General features: G+C 36.6%; 1 protein-coding gene across 2 annotated transcripts in view; it reads right to left on the reverse strand.

Moving 5' to 3' along the window:
* The window catches only part of MDFIC2 (MyoD family inhibitor domain containing 2), a 101,799-nt gene extending 84,480 nt beyond the window's left edge, over positions 1-17,319 (reverse strand). For both annotated transcript variants that reach the window (XM_041760916.1, XM_041760915.1), the window contains exon 1: positions 17,232-17,319. In XM_041760916.1, the coding sequence (XP_041616850.1) occupies positions 17,232-17,319 (88 nt within the window). The remainder of the gene's footprint in view (positions 1-17,231) is intronic.
* Between the last annotated feature and the right edge of the window lie 3,703 nt (positions 17,320-21,022).

A 21,022-nucleotide genomic window follows, 5' to 3' on the forward strand; every position in this document is an offset into this window, starting at 1 on the left:
TTTAGTGCAGGGGTCCTTAATATATTTTTGTGCTGTGGAAGCCTTGTGAAGCCTACAGACTCCTTCTCAGAATAATATGTTATTTATTTATTTATTTATTTATTTATTTATTTATTTAAATTTTATTTATTTATTCATGAGGGACACAGAGAGGCAGAGACACAAGCAGAAGGAGAAGCAGGTTCCCGTGGCAAGCCTGATGCGGGACTTGATCCCAGGATCCCAGGATCATGACCTGAGCCAAAGGCAGACACTCAACTACTTAGCCACCCAGGTGCCCCAGAAAAATGTTTTAAATGCATAAAATAAAATACATAGGATTAGATGTAAACCAATGGCATACAGTTAGCAAAATATTTGATTTTTTGATAAAGCAATATATGTGCATATTTATCAGTAAATTAAATAAGACCTAGACATTGAATAGCTGATGATGGGATAAGAATAAACAATATTGAAACTCTTATAACATTGGATGTTAACTATATTGGAATTAAGATAGAAAAAGAAGAAACAATATTTTGAGATATCACTGACAATTATAATGTGATATGAAAATACCCATGATTTCTTCCCAAAATCACAGTCATTGCCAATACCACTATTGTGATATTGCCTATATTTATGATGGAGGGGAATTCTAAGTTTTAGTTAGAGATTAGTGAAAACAAAACACTTCTGCTTTAGTTGGGAGGAGATAAAATGGTATTAGTTTGGTTTTTGTTCCCAAATAAGACTTTTTAATAGGACCTGTTCTGTTCCTTTCTTTCCCATTTTCTCACTCAGAAGAACACTTCATTAGGAGTAATAGAATTTTTGTTTGTGACTTTAATATTCATCCAGATTATCTTAAGGAAAAAAAAAATAAGATGAATGAGTATCAGAACCTTACTAAAAAGAAAGAAAAAAAAAAGACTTTCTTACAAGCCTGGTTATGTTTGCTAACTGTAAATTAACTGTACAAGTTCTAGTTCATTACTATATTTATTTTTGTGTTACACACTGAGACCTCAAGAGACTTTTGGAGCCAGAGAAAGAGCAAAATTATCTGATGAAAGAGAGAGCACACCACAGAAAGCCCGAACTATGGCTCAGGAATGCGAATGTAAGATCAAGGATGGTACTTTGGGCAAGAGTTGAATGAATTTTTAATATTTATCAATTTTTATTAAGGATGCAGCTTAGTTTTACAAAGACATTGTCATGTTTCAAGTATTTTCCCCTTTGTTTCTTTTTCTCAGTGCTGTAGAAATGTCACTTGTTCAAAATAATACTGCCCCAGCATTTAAAACTCAGTTCATGGGAATTTATATTTTTCTTTAGAATGAAAAATATATCATTCTGAAGAATGAAAAATACATTGATTTTCCTCATACTATTCTTTATAAAACATTTTTTCTTTTTGCTAATGAAACCTTATACAATATGAGGACTCTTAGATTCCATTTTATTGCAATTTGACAATATTTATGAGCACTTACTGCTGCCAGACACTGTGTAGATGTGTAGGGAAATATAGAAAGGAATAAGAAACCACACATTCCCTGGTGGTTTCAAAAGGGTCAGGTAAAGGGAGAAAGAGACCTAAAAATTAGCCATGAGGAAAAAAAGTAAATTAGTAATAGTAATAGTAGTTATTGTTGGGTGCTCGGTAATTTTCATTCATTTTTGCTCATTCAGGAAAGGAGCCTTTATCTGAAAATAACAAAATTCCAACTGAAGCTGGCTTAAAAAGTAAGGTAATTTATTTCTCATGTGCCAATTCATAAGTAGGGCAGTTCACGGATAATCAAATCCATGACCCAATAACTCTTATAAGATTTTCCCCCCATTTTTTTTCTGTTTCATTATGGGTTGAGTGTATGGCTCTATTACCAGTCTGATAACAAACTTTACGATGACAAGATGGCTTCCCCACTTTCAGGCACCACTTTCAGGCATCACATGAAAACTTGACAGCATCCGAAAGAGAATTTAGTAGCCAAAAACCAGAAGAAAATAAAATACAGTAAAGCAACCAGCCATCCACCCTCTCCCAAATGAAATGAAACAAAATGAAAATCTTCACCAGAAGCACCCAGCAGTGTGTTACCAGGCTCTGGTTGATGTCTCCCAGTGTATCATGGGTTTACCAATACTTGTTGATTGACCAATAGGGGTATTTATCATGTCTTATCAGACATTTCTTCAGAATTGATGCAAACCTATTTCTCTCTGAGCCCTGCTTACTTTAAAAAGGAAAACAAGGAGCCCCTGGCTCAGTCAGTTGAGCATCTGACTCTTGATTTTTGGCTCAGGTCACAATCTCTAGCCCCGTGTCAGGCTCTGAGCTGTGGAGAGTCTGCTTGAAGAATCTCTCCCTCTGCCCCTCCCTCTACTCATGCCCATGCTCTCTCTTCCCCTCTCTCTCTCTAAAATAAATAAGTCTTTTAAAAAAAAAGAGAACAAATCAAATTTATATTTAAGCATACTTCTCTTGTTGAATTTAACATTGGACAATTTTAATAATTGTACAAATTCTTTTGCCTGGCTCTGGATAGTTAGTTATTGTAAAGTGAGTCCTTATGAAAACAAAGTGAAAGAACCAGAGAGCCTACCTGTTTACTTAAATATGCTAGGGAAAGTTGAAATAGAAGTTGTAAAGTAATTGCTACAAACTGCAAAAAGACTGAAGGTCTTGGTGCAAATTAACCGTTTAGATATTTGAGCCACTAAAGGGCTGTAATTAGACTACACCTTTATTTAATCCCCATGTTATTCATTTAGTTTCTCTTCTTGCTAATGCCAAATTCATTTAATGTGTATAGTTTCAATTGGACAGAAATACAGATGCCTATTATTGCATATGTCTGGGTGCCTTGCGGAACAATAGCTTAATATTTGGGTAATCACAATTCCTTGAGCTTCATTATATTTCTTCTTGGAGAATGGAAAAGTATTTGACTTTGCTTTCTCCTTATGAAAAATGAGGAGTTTAAATCCTTTCTCAAGTATTTTGTTACTGTTGTTTTCCTTCTGTGAGGTAGATGTTAAAAATTTAGGTAATCTGTAAAGTAGCATTTGATTATCTGGCTTTTTTGAACTCAAAGTATTCTAATTTTAACTAAAACATATGATTATTGTAAACTCACAAGTTTCTGATCACCAAAGTATAACTGAGATTAATTCATAATTGAAACATAACAATGGATGCAGTACCCGTAATGGCTATCTGAAGTATATTTGTTTCTGGCTTAAAGCTTTTACAGAGTGGTGTCTTTTATTCTTTGCTAAATCCTACTATTTAAAGATTTAAGGGGACAAATTCTTAAAAATTCTACCTATAACGAGGAAAATCAAGGTCATGTCTAGGGTTGACGGTAGGGGTGCTACTTGCTGAATATGAGAAAACAGGGCTGTGTGTAATATAATTTTCTTGCTGGAGAGATAATATGACCAGATAGGGATATTTGAAAATTAAAGTTAGATTTGGCATCTAAATACCCTTTCGTTTGCAGGGTTTTGATCTGTTTATTGCTTTTTCATAATCTTGATTCTGCCACTAAAGTTATTTCCCCCCATGCTTTGATGTGATATATTTTATTTTCAAGTGCTTGTTTCACAAAGATCTGCAAACAGAATAAGATATCCACTTCCCTCCTCCATTGGCCATGTTTTTTGTTTAGTTAGCCAACTTCAACAGGAAGATATTAAAATGATTAATCCTTATAACTTAAGAGTGACTGGAAATTATGGGAGCTGGACTCCAATTGTTATCTCTTAAATATGAATGCAGCGTAATATTACAGATGTGTAATTCATCCTGAACTATTTAATCACTACAATCTGTAGATAAGCTGGCTTCTGAATTTTTGCCTGATGTCATAACTAAGTCCTCCTACCCATTCAAGTCACCAGGGCCGGGCTGAAGATCAGTGTTTAGAGAATCCAGCTAAATGAATAATAGGCTTAAAAAGGCATCATCTGTAAGACTTCTCCAAACTTTTCCCAGCTCCTTTAATTTTAATTGTCAAAATGAGTGCCAGTGTGAGGTTTTTGGTTATCTACCTTCAAGTGTATTCATAATGGGAAAGCACTGGATTTGGAATCAGAATACCTGGAATGAGACCTAGTCCTGTCGTTTATTACCCATGGGACTCAGGACCAATTATCTAAACATCTCTGACTTGCTTCATATATAGAAATAAAGCATGATGAGGCCTTCTGCGCGTGGCTGTCATGTAACTAAAGTGAAGCACTGATGTACAAAACATGGGGAATTGTCACCTATAAGCCAAAGTTAAGGTAGGAGGACTCTGCAAGATGCTTTTCCTTCGTTCACTTATAAGGAACTTCTAATAGGTGTTGTAGTATGAGATTTAAAAGCAAAAAATTGGAAACAACTTGAATATCCAAAAATAGAAATTGGTTGTGTATATTTTATTACTTCACTAATGGAATACCATGTGTATAGCCATTGAAATGCCATACATCTATATTAACCTGAAAAGCATCCATATTCATTTACAAGTAAGAAAAACACAGTATTAAATATATTGCATAATCAAATTTTATTAAAATTACTAATTTGTTGATTACTACTTTGTATGTGTACATACAAACATTGATGCATGAATATAAAATATAGAAGAAAAGATGTAAAGTGGCTATCTCCTGATGTTGGGGTTTGGAATGATTTTGGCTATTCACATCTTCTAAGTTTTCTGAAATAAACATAGAATACTTACATAAGGACACACACACACATTAGAAATTCCAGTTTGAGGCTTTCTATAATATCTGATAACTCCTTCTTTCTCCTACCTCTTAATATCCAGTCTACGGCCAAGGCATTGGGGCCAGCACTTACTTGGATGCTAGTACCTTTGTTTCTATTGCCCTGGCAATCAGTGTCCCAATTCAGAAGTCATTCTTCCTCATCAGTGGATGCAACAAGCTTCTAACTAGTCACTCTGTTTCCACTCTTCACCTCTATTTCTTCCCTTCCAATCCATCTTCATAAAGATCCTCAAATCACAAATGATTTCTAGAGTGCAGAGTTGATTCTGTTACCCTTAGGTCCTGCCTGCTTTCCTGACCTCAACCCCAGATAGATTTGATTGCTTCTTTTTGTCTTAGGACATTTGGTTTATGATCTTCAGCCTGGTATTCAGAGCCTTTTATAATATAGCCAAGGCTTATTTCCTGCTCTCCCACACATACTCGTCACCCAGCCAAGCATAACTACTGTTCTCTGGATGCCCTGGACTTTTCTGTCTCCACTTTAGATCATCATATTCATCAGTTGGAATGCTACTGCCTATTAAAACCCTACAAATGATTTATATAGCCCAGCTAACCTCCCACTTTTTCTGAATTCTAGGTGTACTTTTTCCTACTTTTGAATCTCATAGAATTTTTGGAAATTTATATATTCGTTCATTTATTCATATCATTTTTGAGTATTTGCTGTATTCTAGGGGCTACCTGGTTGCTCAGATACAGAGGGTAAACAAGTACAGATACACTCTTGCCCTTGAGCAATTAACAATCTAATACTTAAACATTTCTGCTTTATTTATATCTATTGACTTATGGTGAACTTGACTTAACTACCACCTCCCCCTGCAATCATACATACTCTGATTGTAGGCACCTTGAGTGTTATTTATATTTGACTCCCTGAAAGAAACATTGTGTTCTATGACAAATGGAAGACAGTCAACAAATGTATTGTTGAAAGGGCAGAGAGAAGAATGAAATAAAATACTTTATTCAAGCAACATATTTACTTGTGTAACATAGTGTATAATATTGGAATAATAGTATATATAACTATACATATTTATATATTACATACAATTTTATATAACACATATAATTTTTTAACACATATAATTTTTAACTATGTAACTTTCTTTTATCTGTTCAGTGCTTTTAAGTTTAAATTTGGAAAAAAAAAGATTAAGCAACAAATAAATAAATAAAATGTAGATTTTGTTCTTATGTAGCATTACGGATCTCTATATGATGAGAACCAGTTATTTCTACCAGCTGGTTCCAGGCAAGTCCAACATGAGACTGATTTCTTTAAGTAAAACAGAGGCAGAGCACATTCTTCTATTGGGGAGCAAGTTATGCTACAGATATCCTACTTGATCATTTAGCCAGGAAGACCAAGGACGTGAGAGTACCTGTCTTCTTAATTAGTAGATGTTGGCCTATAAGAATTTAAATGCTTAGCAGAGTACTAAATTTGGATACTCGATCTATTTATGACCTACAAATACATGAGGCCTTTAGATTGTGTTATTATTTTACTTAAAAAAACAGTCCTTAGTGTAATTTTCCTCTTCATGGAATTATTCACTTAAGAATTTCCCTTGGAGGGATACCTGGGTGGTGCAGTGGTTGAGCATCTGCTTTCAGCTCAGGTTGTGATCCTTGGGTCCTGGGATCAAGTCCCATATTGGGCTACCTGCATGGAGCCTGCTTCTCCCTCTGCTATGTCTCTGCCTCTTTCTCTGTGTCTCTCATGAATAAACACATAAAGTCTTAAAGAAAAAAGTAATTTCCCTTGGAGAAATGAACTCCCTTCCTATCTATTAAATATCTCTACCTGAAAAAAAAAAAATATCTCTACCTGTTTATATTATAGTTTTTCTTCATTTTAAAATAAGGATATCAGTTGTTTTCCTTTTTTTCCCCTTTAAATAAAAGGGCTGGTAACAAATTAAAGGATATTTACACAAAAGGTCTTTTCTTTTAAGAGACTATGTAAGGGTATTATGCTGAGTGAAATAAGTCAATCGGAGAAGGACAAACATTATATGGTCTCATTCATTTGGGGAATATAAATAATAGTGAAAGGGAATAGAAGAGAAGGGAGAAGAAATGGGTAGGAAATATCAGAAAGGGAGACAGAACATGAAGACTCCTAACTCTGGGAAACGAACTAGGGGTGGTGGAAGGGGAGGAGGGCAGGGGGTGGCAGTGACTGGGTGACGGGCACTGAGGGGGGCACTTGACGGGATGAGTAGGTGTTATTCTGTATGTGGGCAAATTGAACACCAATAAAAAACAAATTTATTATTAAAAAAAAGAGACTATGTAAGGAATCTACATTAATATTTTTAACGAATTCGGCTGTTTTCAAGTGACTCCTTCGTATAGTTGTTTTCACTCAAATCTGCTAAATCCATTAAAGACGAGACAAACCGAAAAGCACTGTTATCATCTTATGAGAAATCTGTGTCTATCTAAGGAATTGGGTGCACCCATATGGTTTGGTGTGTGAGAGATTTGATACTGAAAGATTCCATCCAAATGATTTGTGCACATTCTACTATGATTCAAATACAGCTTACGAGCTTGCTCCTGTCTGAATCATACGGCAAACAGGATGTACTGTTGATATTTTGTTTTCCCCAACTGAATTATAAGGTCCTTGGGTATAGGAGTCATAGTGTATTATTTGTTTTGGTTTACTTAATTTCACATTATTTTGTGCTTGCTTTATGGTATGAGTGGTTAATCTTATCAATCTGATTTCTCATGTGTTGTTGTAAGAAATTAGCTTTAAGACACATGCATGGATTGGAGTTTTTTTTCTGTTTTATTAATTGTGGCCTGAATATAACTTTGGTATGTTTTTTTCTCCAGAAGAGCTTATTTATAGGTACTTCTTAGGTTTTTATGCAATTTATACTCAGGATGTTTTAGTAGTAGCATCTACCTTTTGGTAATTCCAGAAGAAATGTATTTTCCTATCTGTAATGTTGACTGTTCTAAATATTTAAAAGAAAATAAAATTGGTAAGTGAAAAAAGAGCTAAAATGTAGATTTTCCTTTCCTATTGTCTGTTGTTTGAGATTAGAGATCACGAAGTACCTTTCTTGCCTTCTGCAATGTAATTATTTCTTTTCAAATCCATATTGGTGTGAAAATACAGCTCAAGAGGAAGAATTTCCTGATGTCTTATTTAATACTACGCCTCTATGAGTTGTCCTCTCTATTTTTTCTTGAAGTTATACACTCCAAAAGTACTGTCATTGCCCTTGCTTTTCGTCTTTGCTGCACATTTACTTTTCGACAGGCTTAAATAATGGCTAAAATGGTTGAAATGATTTATGCCTGTAGAGTGATGTCTTCATTTGCTCTATTCACATTTCTTTTTTTACTAATGGTCTGGTGAACACCTAGTGTAGGTGCGTTTTATTAGAGAGTATATTCCCTCTAAATGCTGTTCCTAAGCTGAAAGAAATGGGCCATAATCATATAAAAATAAAGTATCTCTTCGTAGAATTTACAAGAAATGGAATGTCCTTATTCCTGAGGCATAGAACATAAGGGGCTTTTTTCTCTCACTCTAAGATTGCTCTTTATACTAATGTTGATTACGTGTACCACGTCAACAGCTGTTGTGATGTTTAGAAAGCAAACGTGTCTATTGAAAATCTCAACTAAAAGGAGTTAATCTCTTGAAGTTTCTAGTTATCTACAATTTTCTTCTTCCTGTTAAGACAGGAGAGATGGTTTCCACTCTCTACAGATTGCTTCACTCCTAGTTCATAAAATTGCAATTAATAATGGTGAGCTAAGATCATTCTGGACTTGATGTACTGCCCTATCATCGTTGAAAGAGAGTCCTTAAATCTGCTGTTTAACAACTTATAGGGACTTTGCACTGATTAATTCATCTGGTCATAGTCTCAAGGCTGACACGGCATCTTGTAGGCCTTCCATTCCATTGGGATCAACATCATCATTTTATAAGAAATGAGCTTACTACTTTATAGACTTAGTTGGAAAGAAATTTCAAACGTCAGCTGTAGGACGTGCCACTGGAATTTAATTTGTTGACCTATGAGAACACAGAATATCTCATCTTTTACTGAACTTTCTAAACATAAAATAAGGTTATCAGAGAATGAAAATGATTCTGACATTTGAACTTCAGTAGAAGGCCAATACATTTAAAGTAAGTACTCTCCTTCCTGAAATGTTCAGCACTCCTTCAAAAGTACATGTCAGGTTCTTAAGAAAATATTATCCCTTGTGGAGAAAAGCACTGGAAATCGGATCATGGGTACTGGTTCATAGAGTCAACATCATTTGGGGGCCATGCAGCTTCTGTTCTCCCTCTCTTCTTGTGTCAAATTCCCTGAGTTCCCTCTAAAGAGGCATCTCTATCCCTTTAGGAAAAGCTTTGTGGTACTGTCAGTCAAGTTTCCCTGCATCACCTAACCACAAGGGGGACTCATGGCCAAAGCTATTGAGCTTTCTTGGGATTTGTAGTCTTGAGTATGAGCACAGAAAAGTATGTAGAGCCAATTTGTTCTAGGAATGGTGACAAGTATGTTGTTAAGTCTCACTAACAGGATCACCAGAGCTTCGAGCTCTGAGACAGTGTCCTGCCCATTCTGGACCTGGATTTTCCACTGACTCTATAAGCTACCTCCAAGCCTTTTAATAAATTCCTCTTTTTTTATTAATTTAGCTAGAATCACTGTTAGTTACTTTTTTTCTCAAGAACTATGTAATGAATACTTTTATGTGTCAATTGGCTATGCTAAAAGATACCCAGGTAGTTAGTGAAATACTATTTCTGGGTGTGTCCATGAGGGTATTTCAGGAATAGATTAACATTTGCATTTGTAGTCTGATTTTTAAAAAAATGATAAGCTTTCACCAATGTGGGTAGGCATCATTCAATCCATTAGATGAAACAAAAAGGCAGAAGAAAGGCAAATTTTCTGTCTTCATTTGAACTAGAATATCTATCTTATCCTGCCCTTGGACATTAGCACTCTCGGTTTTCAGAACTTGTTACTTGGACCAGGATTTACATCATTGGCTCACAGAAATTGGGACTCGGTTGGGCACTATACCGTTGGCTTTCCTGAGCCTCCAGTTTGCAGGCAATGGATCATGCATGGGACCTCTCAGCCTCCATAATTGTGTGAGCCAGCCCCTCCTCATAAAAAATCTACCATCTATCCATCCATCCATTCATCCATATCCATTCTTTTGGTTTTGTTTCTCTGGAGAACTCTGACAAAAAACTATTAAAGTTTTTTTGTAACTATTTTATAATTATTAAATTTTGAAAGTAATGTGTTGCCCTTTGTTAGTCTCTTATATATTCTTTTGAGAATGAAATGTAGTGGATACTTTTACTACAATAAAAAATATATCTTTTGCAGGCATTTCCAGGGTAATGATTACATTGGAATCCAAATGCTGACCTAAGGTCTATGATAGATTTGAAACTCTGTTCCTGAGCAAACTCTCCAGACGCATTGAATGCCAACCTTCCTTTGTGTCAAGATGCTCCAGACACTCTTGTTTTCATTCATTTCTTGGAGCATGATATGTTCTTTCCTGCCTTAATCCTTTACCTGAAATTTTATTTCATTTCCTTCACTCTCCCCATCAACAAATGCCTTCTCATTCTTATGTCGAAGCAAAAACTCTCCCCATCAACATTAGTCAGAGTGGACAACTGATCTCATATATCTTATTGCCCAGTTGATAGTCTTTACAGGGATGCCTCATGGACATTTCACACTTAGCTTGACCCACCCAGATCTTCTGATTCTCTCATCTCCAGTCAGTTTTTCTCTCATTCTTCTCCACTCAGCATTACTGTCATGCAGCATCCCAAGCCAGAGGTCAGCCTTGACTTATTTCTTTGTATTGCTCTACATCAATGCACCAGCCAGTTCCATTGGCCCTACCTCCCAAATAGATCCCAATCCCTATTCTCCCTCTTTCACCTTCAAAGTCTTTTCCTATCCCAATTATTATCTTTTGTTTGGTCAACTGCAATGTCTTCTTGTTTATTTCTGCATACACTCTTTGCTTCATACAATGTAAGTGACTGTATATTTCCCTGCTTGGAATCATCAGTGGCTTGTAATTCCAATTAGGAAAAAAATATCCAAATTCCTGACTGTGGCCAACAGGGTCCTACACTATTTTCAACTTAAGCACCTTCCTTTTCCTCCTTCTCTCCCTCTGTCCTTTCCTCCCCTCCAGCTATTCTGAGCTATACTATTTACACAGGCTCTTCTCCCTGGTGGAATGCTTTTCCCAGATTCAGCACAGCTGGCTCTTTTTGTTCATTTAGGTCTTAACTCAGATATTTCTCCCTCAGAACTTCTTTGACCACTGATTCTAAAGAATAATTCCCCATGCCAATTATTATCACATCATCTTGCTTCAGAGTGTCAAAATAATTACTCTTGTAAAATTAATCATGTTCTTGTACTTGTTTCACTCATATGACTTGTGAGGGCATATTTTTCACATCTAAGTTTTCCTTTCAACTGTGTTTGAAAACGAAACAACATACTATTTGGCTGTTACTTTTTACTCACCTGTATGCTTGTTATTAGGTAACACGTTTTTATAAGTTAATGAAGAGTACAGAAATAAGAGCTAATGATTCCATTTTGTGTGCATACATAGTAAAAGGCATTTCAAGGTATGCTCTATGTGTGGAAGTTAACTGAAAATGGATATTAGTGTGTCTTAATTTTCAAGGTAGACACCAAAAAAATGCCCCTTTAAAAGTGAGAATGATCTGATGGAGAGAATTAGTGTGGATTAATATTTGTCATTATAATAAAGCATCCAGATACATGAGCTTCTGGAGGGCAGGCACTCTGGCATCATAAGTATTTGGCATCTTTAATTCTTTGCTTAACATGTTGACTGTGAGTTCAAGAAGAACCTCATCAAGTGGGTTATTGAGATGAAGAAAATACACATTTTGGAATTAATGCTCATTATCGAAGAGTATTTTTTTGAGCAAATGAAGTAAACTGTCTTCACTTAGAATTAAGGGAAGGCCAGAGAATTTGTGAATGTCAGTAAATGTAAGATTCTCACTTTTTCTGTCTCATTTGCAAACAATCATCGATCCAGAGTGAGATGGGATTCTTGTATTTGGATTTGAGGTTTTGCATTATATTGAAAAGGGAATTTGGGGAACATGGCTTTTGGGACCTCTAGGCTGTTTTCAGTATCTTGGATTACTAGCCTCTAATATTTCTGAACTCTGATTAAATGACAACGAGTGTTTTCAAGTTGCCAAGTCATTGGTTACCTAGCCCCTCTACTTCAATGCTTACTAAATTTAGGGAAGTTTACTTTAAAATGTATCTAAAAAAAAATAAATAAAAAAATAAAAAAAAATAAAATGTATCTAAATAATGATTTTGAAATCACCAAAGAGTGTAGTCTCATGTAACTGCTTATAGGAAAGGAACTATACTAAATTCAAAATAACTACATTATTTTCACCCCCTTTTCTTCCTGGCACTTATGGAAAATGAGAGCAAAGCTTGTGCATTGCCTTCCTCCCTCTTTTTATTTGATCACACCCATTTTCAAAGTATGTATTTTCTCATTGGAGCTTCTCCCAATTTAACAACTGTTGGACAGAGTGAACACCCAGTTAGATTCTGAAACTATGCCCTGGCATGCTGAGGGCACATTTATTACTTGGGATGATTTTGTTCTTTCCTCTGCTTATTACACCCATAAAGAGAACGCCTCTCTAAAACAATTACAGCTAGTCTTTTGAAGGACAAAGTTTTATTTCAAGGTTCTTAATTTTACCTTTTTTAGGTCGAACACTTGTCTTTGCCCATACCTATGAATGCGTGTGCTTGTTTATATAGATCTGTGCCAATGCAGCAATATTTAGGGAAAAGTGCCTTTTAGGACACTGTAATAGATCTTGTTCAGAGATACAAACTCTTGGGACAGAACTTAGAAACTGGTAGCCTCCGGGCTACAACGGACTCACAGAACCTGGCTTCATTTGTCCTGCGTGGTGCGTTATTATTGCTGCTGTTGTTGTTTTTACCTTATCTTTAGAAATCTGGAGATTTCACACAGAAATCCAGATTCCCATCTTCTCCTGAAAAATCCGGAGACACTGTAAAAATTGTGTGCACTTCCAGCCCTGGTGATGCCGTGATTTTAAACTGCAAATGGCAACAATTTAAAGGCTTCCATCCCTTCATTTTGATGTTTCTCTTCCGTATCAAATGGTGTAAGGTACAAGCACTAAAATGCTTACCCAGAATGCTCCCTGGCTTAATGGGGTATTACATGCCATCTTATTCCACCTGTAATTTCCCCCCCAATTTCTATGTTATATCAATTTTTCCTTCATAAAATTTTTTCACATTTGGGCCTATTTTCTTCCTCTCCTTGTTATGACTTTTACCCAGGTTGTCTTCCTCCCTTCTGGGCTACTGAAGGAATGCATGGCTGTCTTCGCCATCACCACCCCTCTTGCTTTCACCTTGCCTCTGCCCGTCCCTTCCCGCTCTGCACAGCAGTTACAGATTTATGTCTCCCAATCCCGCTTCAGTACATCAGTCCCTGCCCTCAGACCTGCAGTGACAACCCAGAACCCATGTCCAGCTACTTACCCTGTAGTCAGAACTCAGTCTGTTTTTTCCCTGCAAGTTTGTGTTAAACCCTACTCAGATAACTAGCCACCACGCCCCTTTCCCTTGCACCAAAGCAGGAATCTTCTACTCCGATGCCTCCACTCCCAGAGGTATATCTCATCCTCTCCACCTGTGCAAAGGATCATGAGCTCCTTAAAGATGTCCTTTCTCACCTATTTTGGTACACTCTTGTACATTATGGTTCCTCCTGCCTCGTTACAGGTTTCAAAATTACACTGTTTCTCTGATGGTCTTAAAACAGAGTTTCTCCATGTAGGGTCTCTGCGCATCTTAATTCAGAATCACCTGTCTTCCTCCTAAGCATTCATTCCTGGGCTTCACCTGTGTGATCCTCAATCCTTTAAGTTGCGGCCTAGGAATCTGATAAATCTAAAATTTGAAAAGTCAGGCCTTGAAAGGCAAGATGACTAGTGTGGTATAAGATTGCCTGATGGTTTGATAGAAAAAAAAAAAAACCCAAGATTCAATTAATCTTACAGTGAGTGCATTGTCAGGTCTGCCAGTATGTTCCTTAAGCTCTTTTTATTCTAATTGTTGATAACAGCTCTGGCTGTGGCTTTAGCCAGGTCCTGACACCATGGCTGAAAGCCTTGGGGCACATGAGATCCATCTCCATCAGAGGGAAAGTGGAAGGTAAGAGCCTCTTCACCTTATAGGCCAAAGCAAGACCTCAGATAAACCTCTTGAGTATAGGACCCTGTTTGCTTTTTTTTTTTTTAATTGTTCTTTAGCATGCTCATGCCTTGTCTCCAGTAATGCCATGATTCATAAATGTCAAATCGCATTGGACAAACTGATTTTATGTTTGAAGTAGAGAGTTTAGGAGGAATATCTCTTCTCAGTTGGGCAATGATGGTGGTAACTCCTGTCGGTGGCATGCGTACTCTGAGGCTGGACACTGTGGTCAGTGATTTCTGTAGGTTATCCCAGAGTGGGCTTGCTCCAACCCTAATTAGACATCACTGTCATTCCCTACGTTGTAGCAGGGAGCCTTCAGCTGGCATTGCAGGGAGAGGCAAGAGACAGTGATGTGAGACGCAGCTACTCTTGTCATTTGTGAACAAAAATTCTAAACAACTTTAAAGTATTGATTTCTTTATTTTGTGTGTGTGTGTGTGTGTGTGTGTGTGTGTGTGTAAGAAAGGGGTTGATAAACTTAAAATAGGGATGGATAACCACTGGAGAAGTCACTGTGACAAAGTGGATGAAGGCCAAGAATGGAATTTAAGACTGGGTTCAGCATTCGGATTGCCACTTAACTGCTCTGCAAGTTTGAGCAGACCCAAAGTCTCTCTGAACTTCAGTACTTTAATCTGTAAAATGAGGGCAATGCTGCCACACAATTGTTGTAGGGACTAAATGAAGAGATTTATGTAAAAATTATATAAATATACAGTGCTATTACTATTGCAGATTGTTCAAAGTGTCAAGATCTCAGAAAACATAGTTACATTATTTTGAATCATGCTTTAAAAGTGGGGCGGGGGGCACCTGGGTGGCTCAGTGGTTGAGTATCTGCCTTCGGTTCAGGTTGTGATCCTGGGTTTCTGGAATGGAGTCTTGCATCGGGCCCCTTGGAGGGAGCCTGCTTCTCCCTCTGCCTGTGTCTCTCATGAATAAATAAATAAAATCTATTAAAAATAAAATAAAAAGAGGAGAAAACCCCACAGTAATAATAAGATCTTCTTATCCCCATAATCTCACAAAGCAGACATCATGGTCCCTAGGAATGTAAGGAATCTGAGGCTCAGGGAGGTTAGGTAAACTGCCACAGTCACACAGCTAATAAATAGCCAAGCTGAGACTTAAAAACCACACCTGCCTTAAAAGCTCTGTTCTTCCTACTGCACCAGTTAGCCTTTTAAAGGAAAAAAAAAAAAAAAAGCCAGCACATATACTTTTTCTTAACATTAAAAAAAAAAAAACGACATTTATGTTCGAAAACTAACTCATCCTGATAATTCCCAATTAAGATGTTGTCATCTAGCATCTGGCTCAATTTCCTTTTATGAAATATAGTAAACATAATTTGAGTATAGCTTAAATGAAGTGTCCAAATGGGATAAAACAGGTCACCTGGGAAATTAGATTTTATAGATTACAAGAATTCAATGCCTAAATCGTACCTAATGGACGCAATTTTTTAAAAAAAAATCTTCAGGAGACAATTGACTGTTCTATCAATTTTACTATTACTTCTCTGTGAGACATCTATAGCCTGGAGCAACTAGAGCAAAAATAAATAATATAAAGTTGACTATAAATAGGAGTGAAGAATACCTGTGTCCTCATGGGTTTGGGGTTCACAAGAAAAATAAAGGGGGATCTTTGACACAAATTCAATTCTTCCACATTGAATTTAAAACATCCTATTTAAAAGTATATAATAAAGAGAACTTAGAGAATTTTCTTGCCTTGTGGCTTTTTGAAGGAAATAATTTTGAGTATGTATCAGTCTTTATCCAGGAATAGAGTCTGTGGTAGAAATGAGCTCCAGCTATTAATTTTGACTACTGGGGGTCATTGGGCAGAAGAAATCATTTTTTTTTAAGAGTCAACAGTTTTTGAATAAGAGAGGGATTATGAAGAAGAGTGAATGTGAGGGTGTGAAGGTGGAGGTGTTGGTTTAAGCACCGTAGAGAAATATCTGAGCACTACCATGCCCTGACAAGTAGCTCAAGTATCTTTCCTTTGAAATAAGGTGCAAGGTGGTGGTGAAATTCACATACTACAGAGTTGCACTGTCTGGGATCAAATCCCACCTCTGTCACTTGCTATTTTTGTGATTTGAGGCAATTTTACTTGAGCTCTCTGAAATTCTCTTTTCTCATCTGAAAATTAGGAACGGTTACTGCTTCATCAGGTTGGTATGATGATTCAGCATAATCATTGATACACATCGTCAGTGTGGTTGTTGTCGTTATTATTGTTTTGGTGTTGTAGAGCTTTTTCGACATAAACACTCAAGTCGCCCCCTGACGTTATAAAACAATTTTGAGGACTGGGAACTACTTAAGAGTCTCCTTACAACGGGATAGAGTCATGCAGTAGTCTACAAGGCCCCTATCTATTGAGATAAAATGTTAATTCAGTTTCCTTTAGGAGCCATTAAAGATGGTCATAAAATGAAAAGATTATAAAACCAAACCTTCTAGTAAATAATCACGAGTTTCTACGTATTTTCCAAAGTGCACAAATTTGTACTCATCTGAGGAGAACATATCGATTTGTGTGTGTATTTCAAGCAACCATCTTACCCATGCGAGGCCCGTGGCGGACAGTATTCTCCCCTGGGAAGGTGGCTTCTCTAATTGCAGTGAATGGTGATTCTATTTGTAGACAGTACTTCCTACAGCATGCCTTTCTCTCTGTGATTATTATCTAAGAGATACCTCTCCTCAAATTATTTAGTCTTCTTGGCTACAAAGGAGAGCATTCTACAGCATAAGAGCCTTGCAGATAATATGGATCTGGGTTGAAAATGTTATATTCTCTTATCAACAAAATAATCAGTGTATACTGCAGCATAGAAAGTACAACAATACTTCAATACTAAAGACACTCAAACTACGACTTAGGCAAAAAAAAAAATTTAAAAATAAAAAGGAGAAGAAGGAAGAAAAAGAAAAAAGAAAACCAGAAGTACGAATATTATTTGAGCTTCTAGGGTATTTTCCTCTTTCTCCCACACTGTCTCTTGCTAATAAACAAAAGCACAATTTTTCACATTGATAAAAAATCAACAGCAAGAAAACTTACCTTCCTTTAACCAAGAAATGTTATTTTTATCATTTTCAAAATGCTCAGCTGTTCTTACTTTTATCTTTTCCAGCTCAGTTTCTGACATCTAAGTGGAAACAGAATTTGTGATATAAAAAATTCATTAAGAACCCGCATTTATAACATTGAGCTTTATATTTAGAGACTACTGCCATATTATAGGACAATTTTATCTCTATAATTTTTCAGTTCGCTGTCTAATGTTAAGTCTTACATTTTATCCATTTGTAGTATTCTAAAACATTGACAGTGAACTAAACTTTAGATGATGTTTCATTTTTCAGCAGTAAAGATGGCTATAAGATCGAATAATTTCTGAATATGAAAGAATAACAGATTAACAGCTAGTCACAGATTTAAAAAAAACATTCAGTTGCTGTTTTTAATGCCTTTTATATAATCTATTTTTAAAAAAGCATGCTGTAAAGTGATATACAAAGATACAACCACAAACAATAAACTCAAAAGGACCTTTTCAGCAACTTATTGGATCCAGTGAGAATCTTACGACCTGAGCCAGGCCAAGTGGAGCTCCCCGAAGGCGCTGACACCTATTAATGCACCTTCAGTGCATTTGCACTTGACTTGCGTGGCTTGCTCTCAGTGAGCTAGGACGCTCCACTTGAATCAGTGCCTCAGTGTAACTTACCTGTGTGTTCCCGATGGAGGAGGCCCAAGGTGCGGGACAAGGGAGCAGCCTGGGGATGCTCTGGGCAGCCTTCCTTGTTGTCTCTCGATGTCCAGCATTCCTCCACCCTGTCAGAAGTGAGCTGAGAAGCAAATACGCTCCCTCCCTGGGTGGTGCTAGATTTGTCTTGCTGCCAGAAGCATCTAACTTGCGGCTGAGAGGATTTTTTTTTTTTTAAGGTAATATAAAGCCTGTGGTTCAAAACAATAAAAACCTTTTCCAGGCTAGCACTTACTTAAAATGACACTCTGCAAAATCAGGTGCAAATAATGAACTCTTTTCAAACTGACAATTTCTTTAGTCCCCTTTCCTTCCACACCTGCCATTCACCGCTTAGGGGGTTAATTGTAAAGGATGTGGAAAAAAACCCATGGAAAAAATAGAAATGGACTATCTGGGTTGAAAGAAAAAGAAGGGAAATTTCTACAAAGTTCGAAGTTTTATTTTCTAGAAGTTCATCCTGTAGCTGACATTTTGAAAAGCAAGTTTTTAAAACATTTTTTAGGCAACAAGAAAACATTTCAAGTTTTTATTTAAAAAAAAATTTTTTTTTGAGTCTGCACATATTCCAAAAAGAATTTGGAGTAATGTTTTAAAAGAGAATTTGTCATTAGGTTGTTAGTCAAAGATCATACAGTTTTCAATGAAAGGTTAACAACAAAAAGTATAATTCATAGTGATGATAAATAGTCCAACATTTCTAAAGGTTGTCTTTCTTTTTTTTTTTTTTCCCCATGGAAATAATTTTATTTTTTGGCGCCAAGTGGTTTTCCTCCTCCATGGTACCTGGACAACTGTCTGTTCTCTCATCACCTTATACCCATTTCTTCTCCTTAACCAATTTCATTTTTTATACTTTGCTTCCAGTCTCATCTTTAAAAACTTGCTTGATAATCCAATTTTTATACTAATCACTTTCACTTCCTCCCAATATCAAGAAGATAACATTCTTCAGGCCACCAAGGAAGGTCTCAAGTGGTCTGATTTTTCCAGGTGCCTAGCTTTTATTCTGACCCAATTGCAATGCTGCTTGCTGTTTCTTCAACCTGCTTGCTTCTGTTATTAACATTCCAGAAATGTTTCCTCAAAATCCCATCTCCACTCCCACCTTGAAGCCTTCTTGATTGATACCTCTCCTCTGGAAAAATGATTGCTCCCTATTCTGATCCCATTTGGCACTCTTGGTGTAATCATCTCCATTTTGGTCTCACATAAACCTGTCTTAACTTCCTTCTAAGACTATAAACCCCCTGAAGGCTTGGCCTATATCTCAGCATTTTCTATGTCTTATTCAGTGTGTGGCTTCGCTAATTGCAGTGAATGGTGATTCTATTTGTAGACATTACTTCCTATAGCATGCCTTTCTTTTCTGTGATTATTGTCTAAGAGATACCTCTCCTCAAATTATTTAGTCTTCTTGGTTATAAAGAAGAGCATTCTACAGCTTAAGAACCTTGCAGATAATATGGATCTGGGTTGAAAATGTATATTCTGCAGATATATAATGAAATAAAACCAGCAAATATACCTAATGCTGTTTTCCTTTGTCCCAAAGTCCTAGGATACACCTACTTAAAAATTCCTTTAGGTTGTGTCTTCTCTATAGTTAAAGCTTTTTTTTTTTTTAAATCCAACAAAGTTTGGATTTATTGGCCTGTGGCAATGAAGAGGAGGGCACAATGTTTGAAAAGTGGGCATCTCAGTAAAAGAAAGTGAAAGTGGATTTATTACTTATTACAGTGTTTCAGAAAGTGTTAGATTAGGGGAGGGATTAAGAAAGAGGAATTTCACTCTTAAATGGGTATATCTGTTGTAGCATTTTATGTCCCTTACTCATTCATTTGGTGACCTAATCTAATTTCCTTAATAGTTGAGGCATTGTCCTTTGGAAAAGCATATTATCTAAAAATTTATGTATTAGCGGGACCAGGAAGAAATTTGGTAAATATCAGCTATGGCGATCTTAAAACAGTGAAGAGAGACAACATGGAAGGTGAGAAAAGGTAATGCACAAACAGCTAGTGGAAAAGAGTCAGTCAAGCAACCAGAAGGGAATAATAATGAGTGAGCCAGGAACACAGTTGAGTGTATTGTTACTCCTAGTTGTTTTTCATTTGTATTTTAATATTAGACCATATGGTTAATAAAACATTTTTTTTAAGATTCAGAATGGAGTTTAGATCTTCCTAAGGTTACAAGTCATATAACATCTTTTTCCATGTAGTTCTAAGGCAGGAAACCCATTTTGACCTGTGAGCCTCTGATGCTTCCAGGTTCACATCCTGTGGTCATTTTTATATACTTTATTTAGTTTCACTTAAACTATTTTCCAATTATCCATCCCAAGAGCAGTCCATTACTCAAACTCCTGTCTGGGTTTCTTACTTTTGAGATTACAGATTACTTTTGCTTGTGGTTTATTCTTTGATTATTCTTGATCTCTATATATTTTCCACTTGTTTTACTTTTGTTGTTACTATGATACAATTATTTGAGAACCGTGCTAAGTAAATTGCAGACTTTAAAATCTCTTTGTAAGAGTTGTCCTGAGGAGGGAATATTATGAAGATAAAATCCATTTCACACATGAGAAAAAGCTCTGCATCACTTGCCATCAGGGAAATACAAATCAAAACCACAATGAGATACCACCTCACACCAGTGAGAATGGGGAAAATTAACAAGGCAGGAAACCACAAATGTTGGAGAGGATGCGGAGAAAAGGGAACCCTCTTACACTGTTGGTGGGAATGTGAACTGGTGCAGCCACTCTGGAAAACTGTGTGGAGGTTCCTCAAAGAGTTAAAAATAGACCTGCCCTACGACCCAGCAATTGCACTGTTGGGGATTTACCCCAAAGATTCAGATGCAATGAAATGCTGGGACACCTGCACCCCGATGTTTATAGCAACAATGTCCACAATAGCCAAACTGTGGAAGGGACCACAGTTGTGGAAGGAGCCTCGGTATCCATTGAAAGATGAATGGATAAAGAAGATGTGGTCTATGTATACAATGGAATATTACTCAGCCATTAGAAATGACAAATACCCACCATTTGCTTCAACGTGGATGGAACTGG

The sequence above is a fragment of the Vulpes lagopus genome, chromosome 7 (assembly GCF_018345385.1).
Source record: "Vulpes lagopus strain Blue_001 chromosome 7, ASM1834538v1, whole genome shotgun sequence".
NCBI lineage: Eukaryota > Metazoa > Chordata > Mammalia > Carnivora > Canidae > Vulpes > Vulpes lagopus.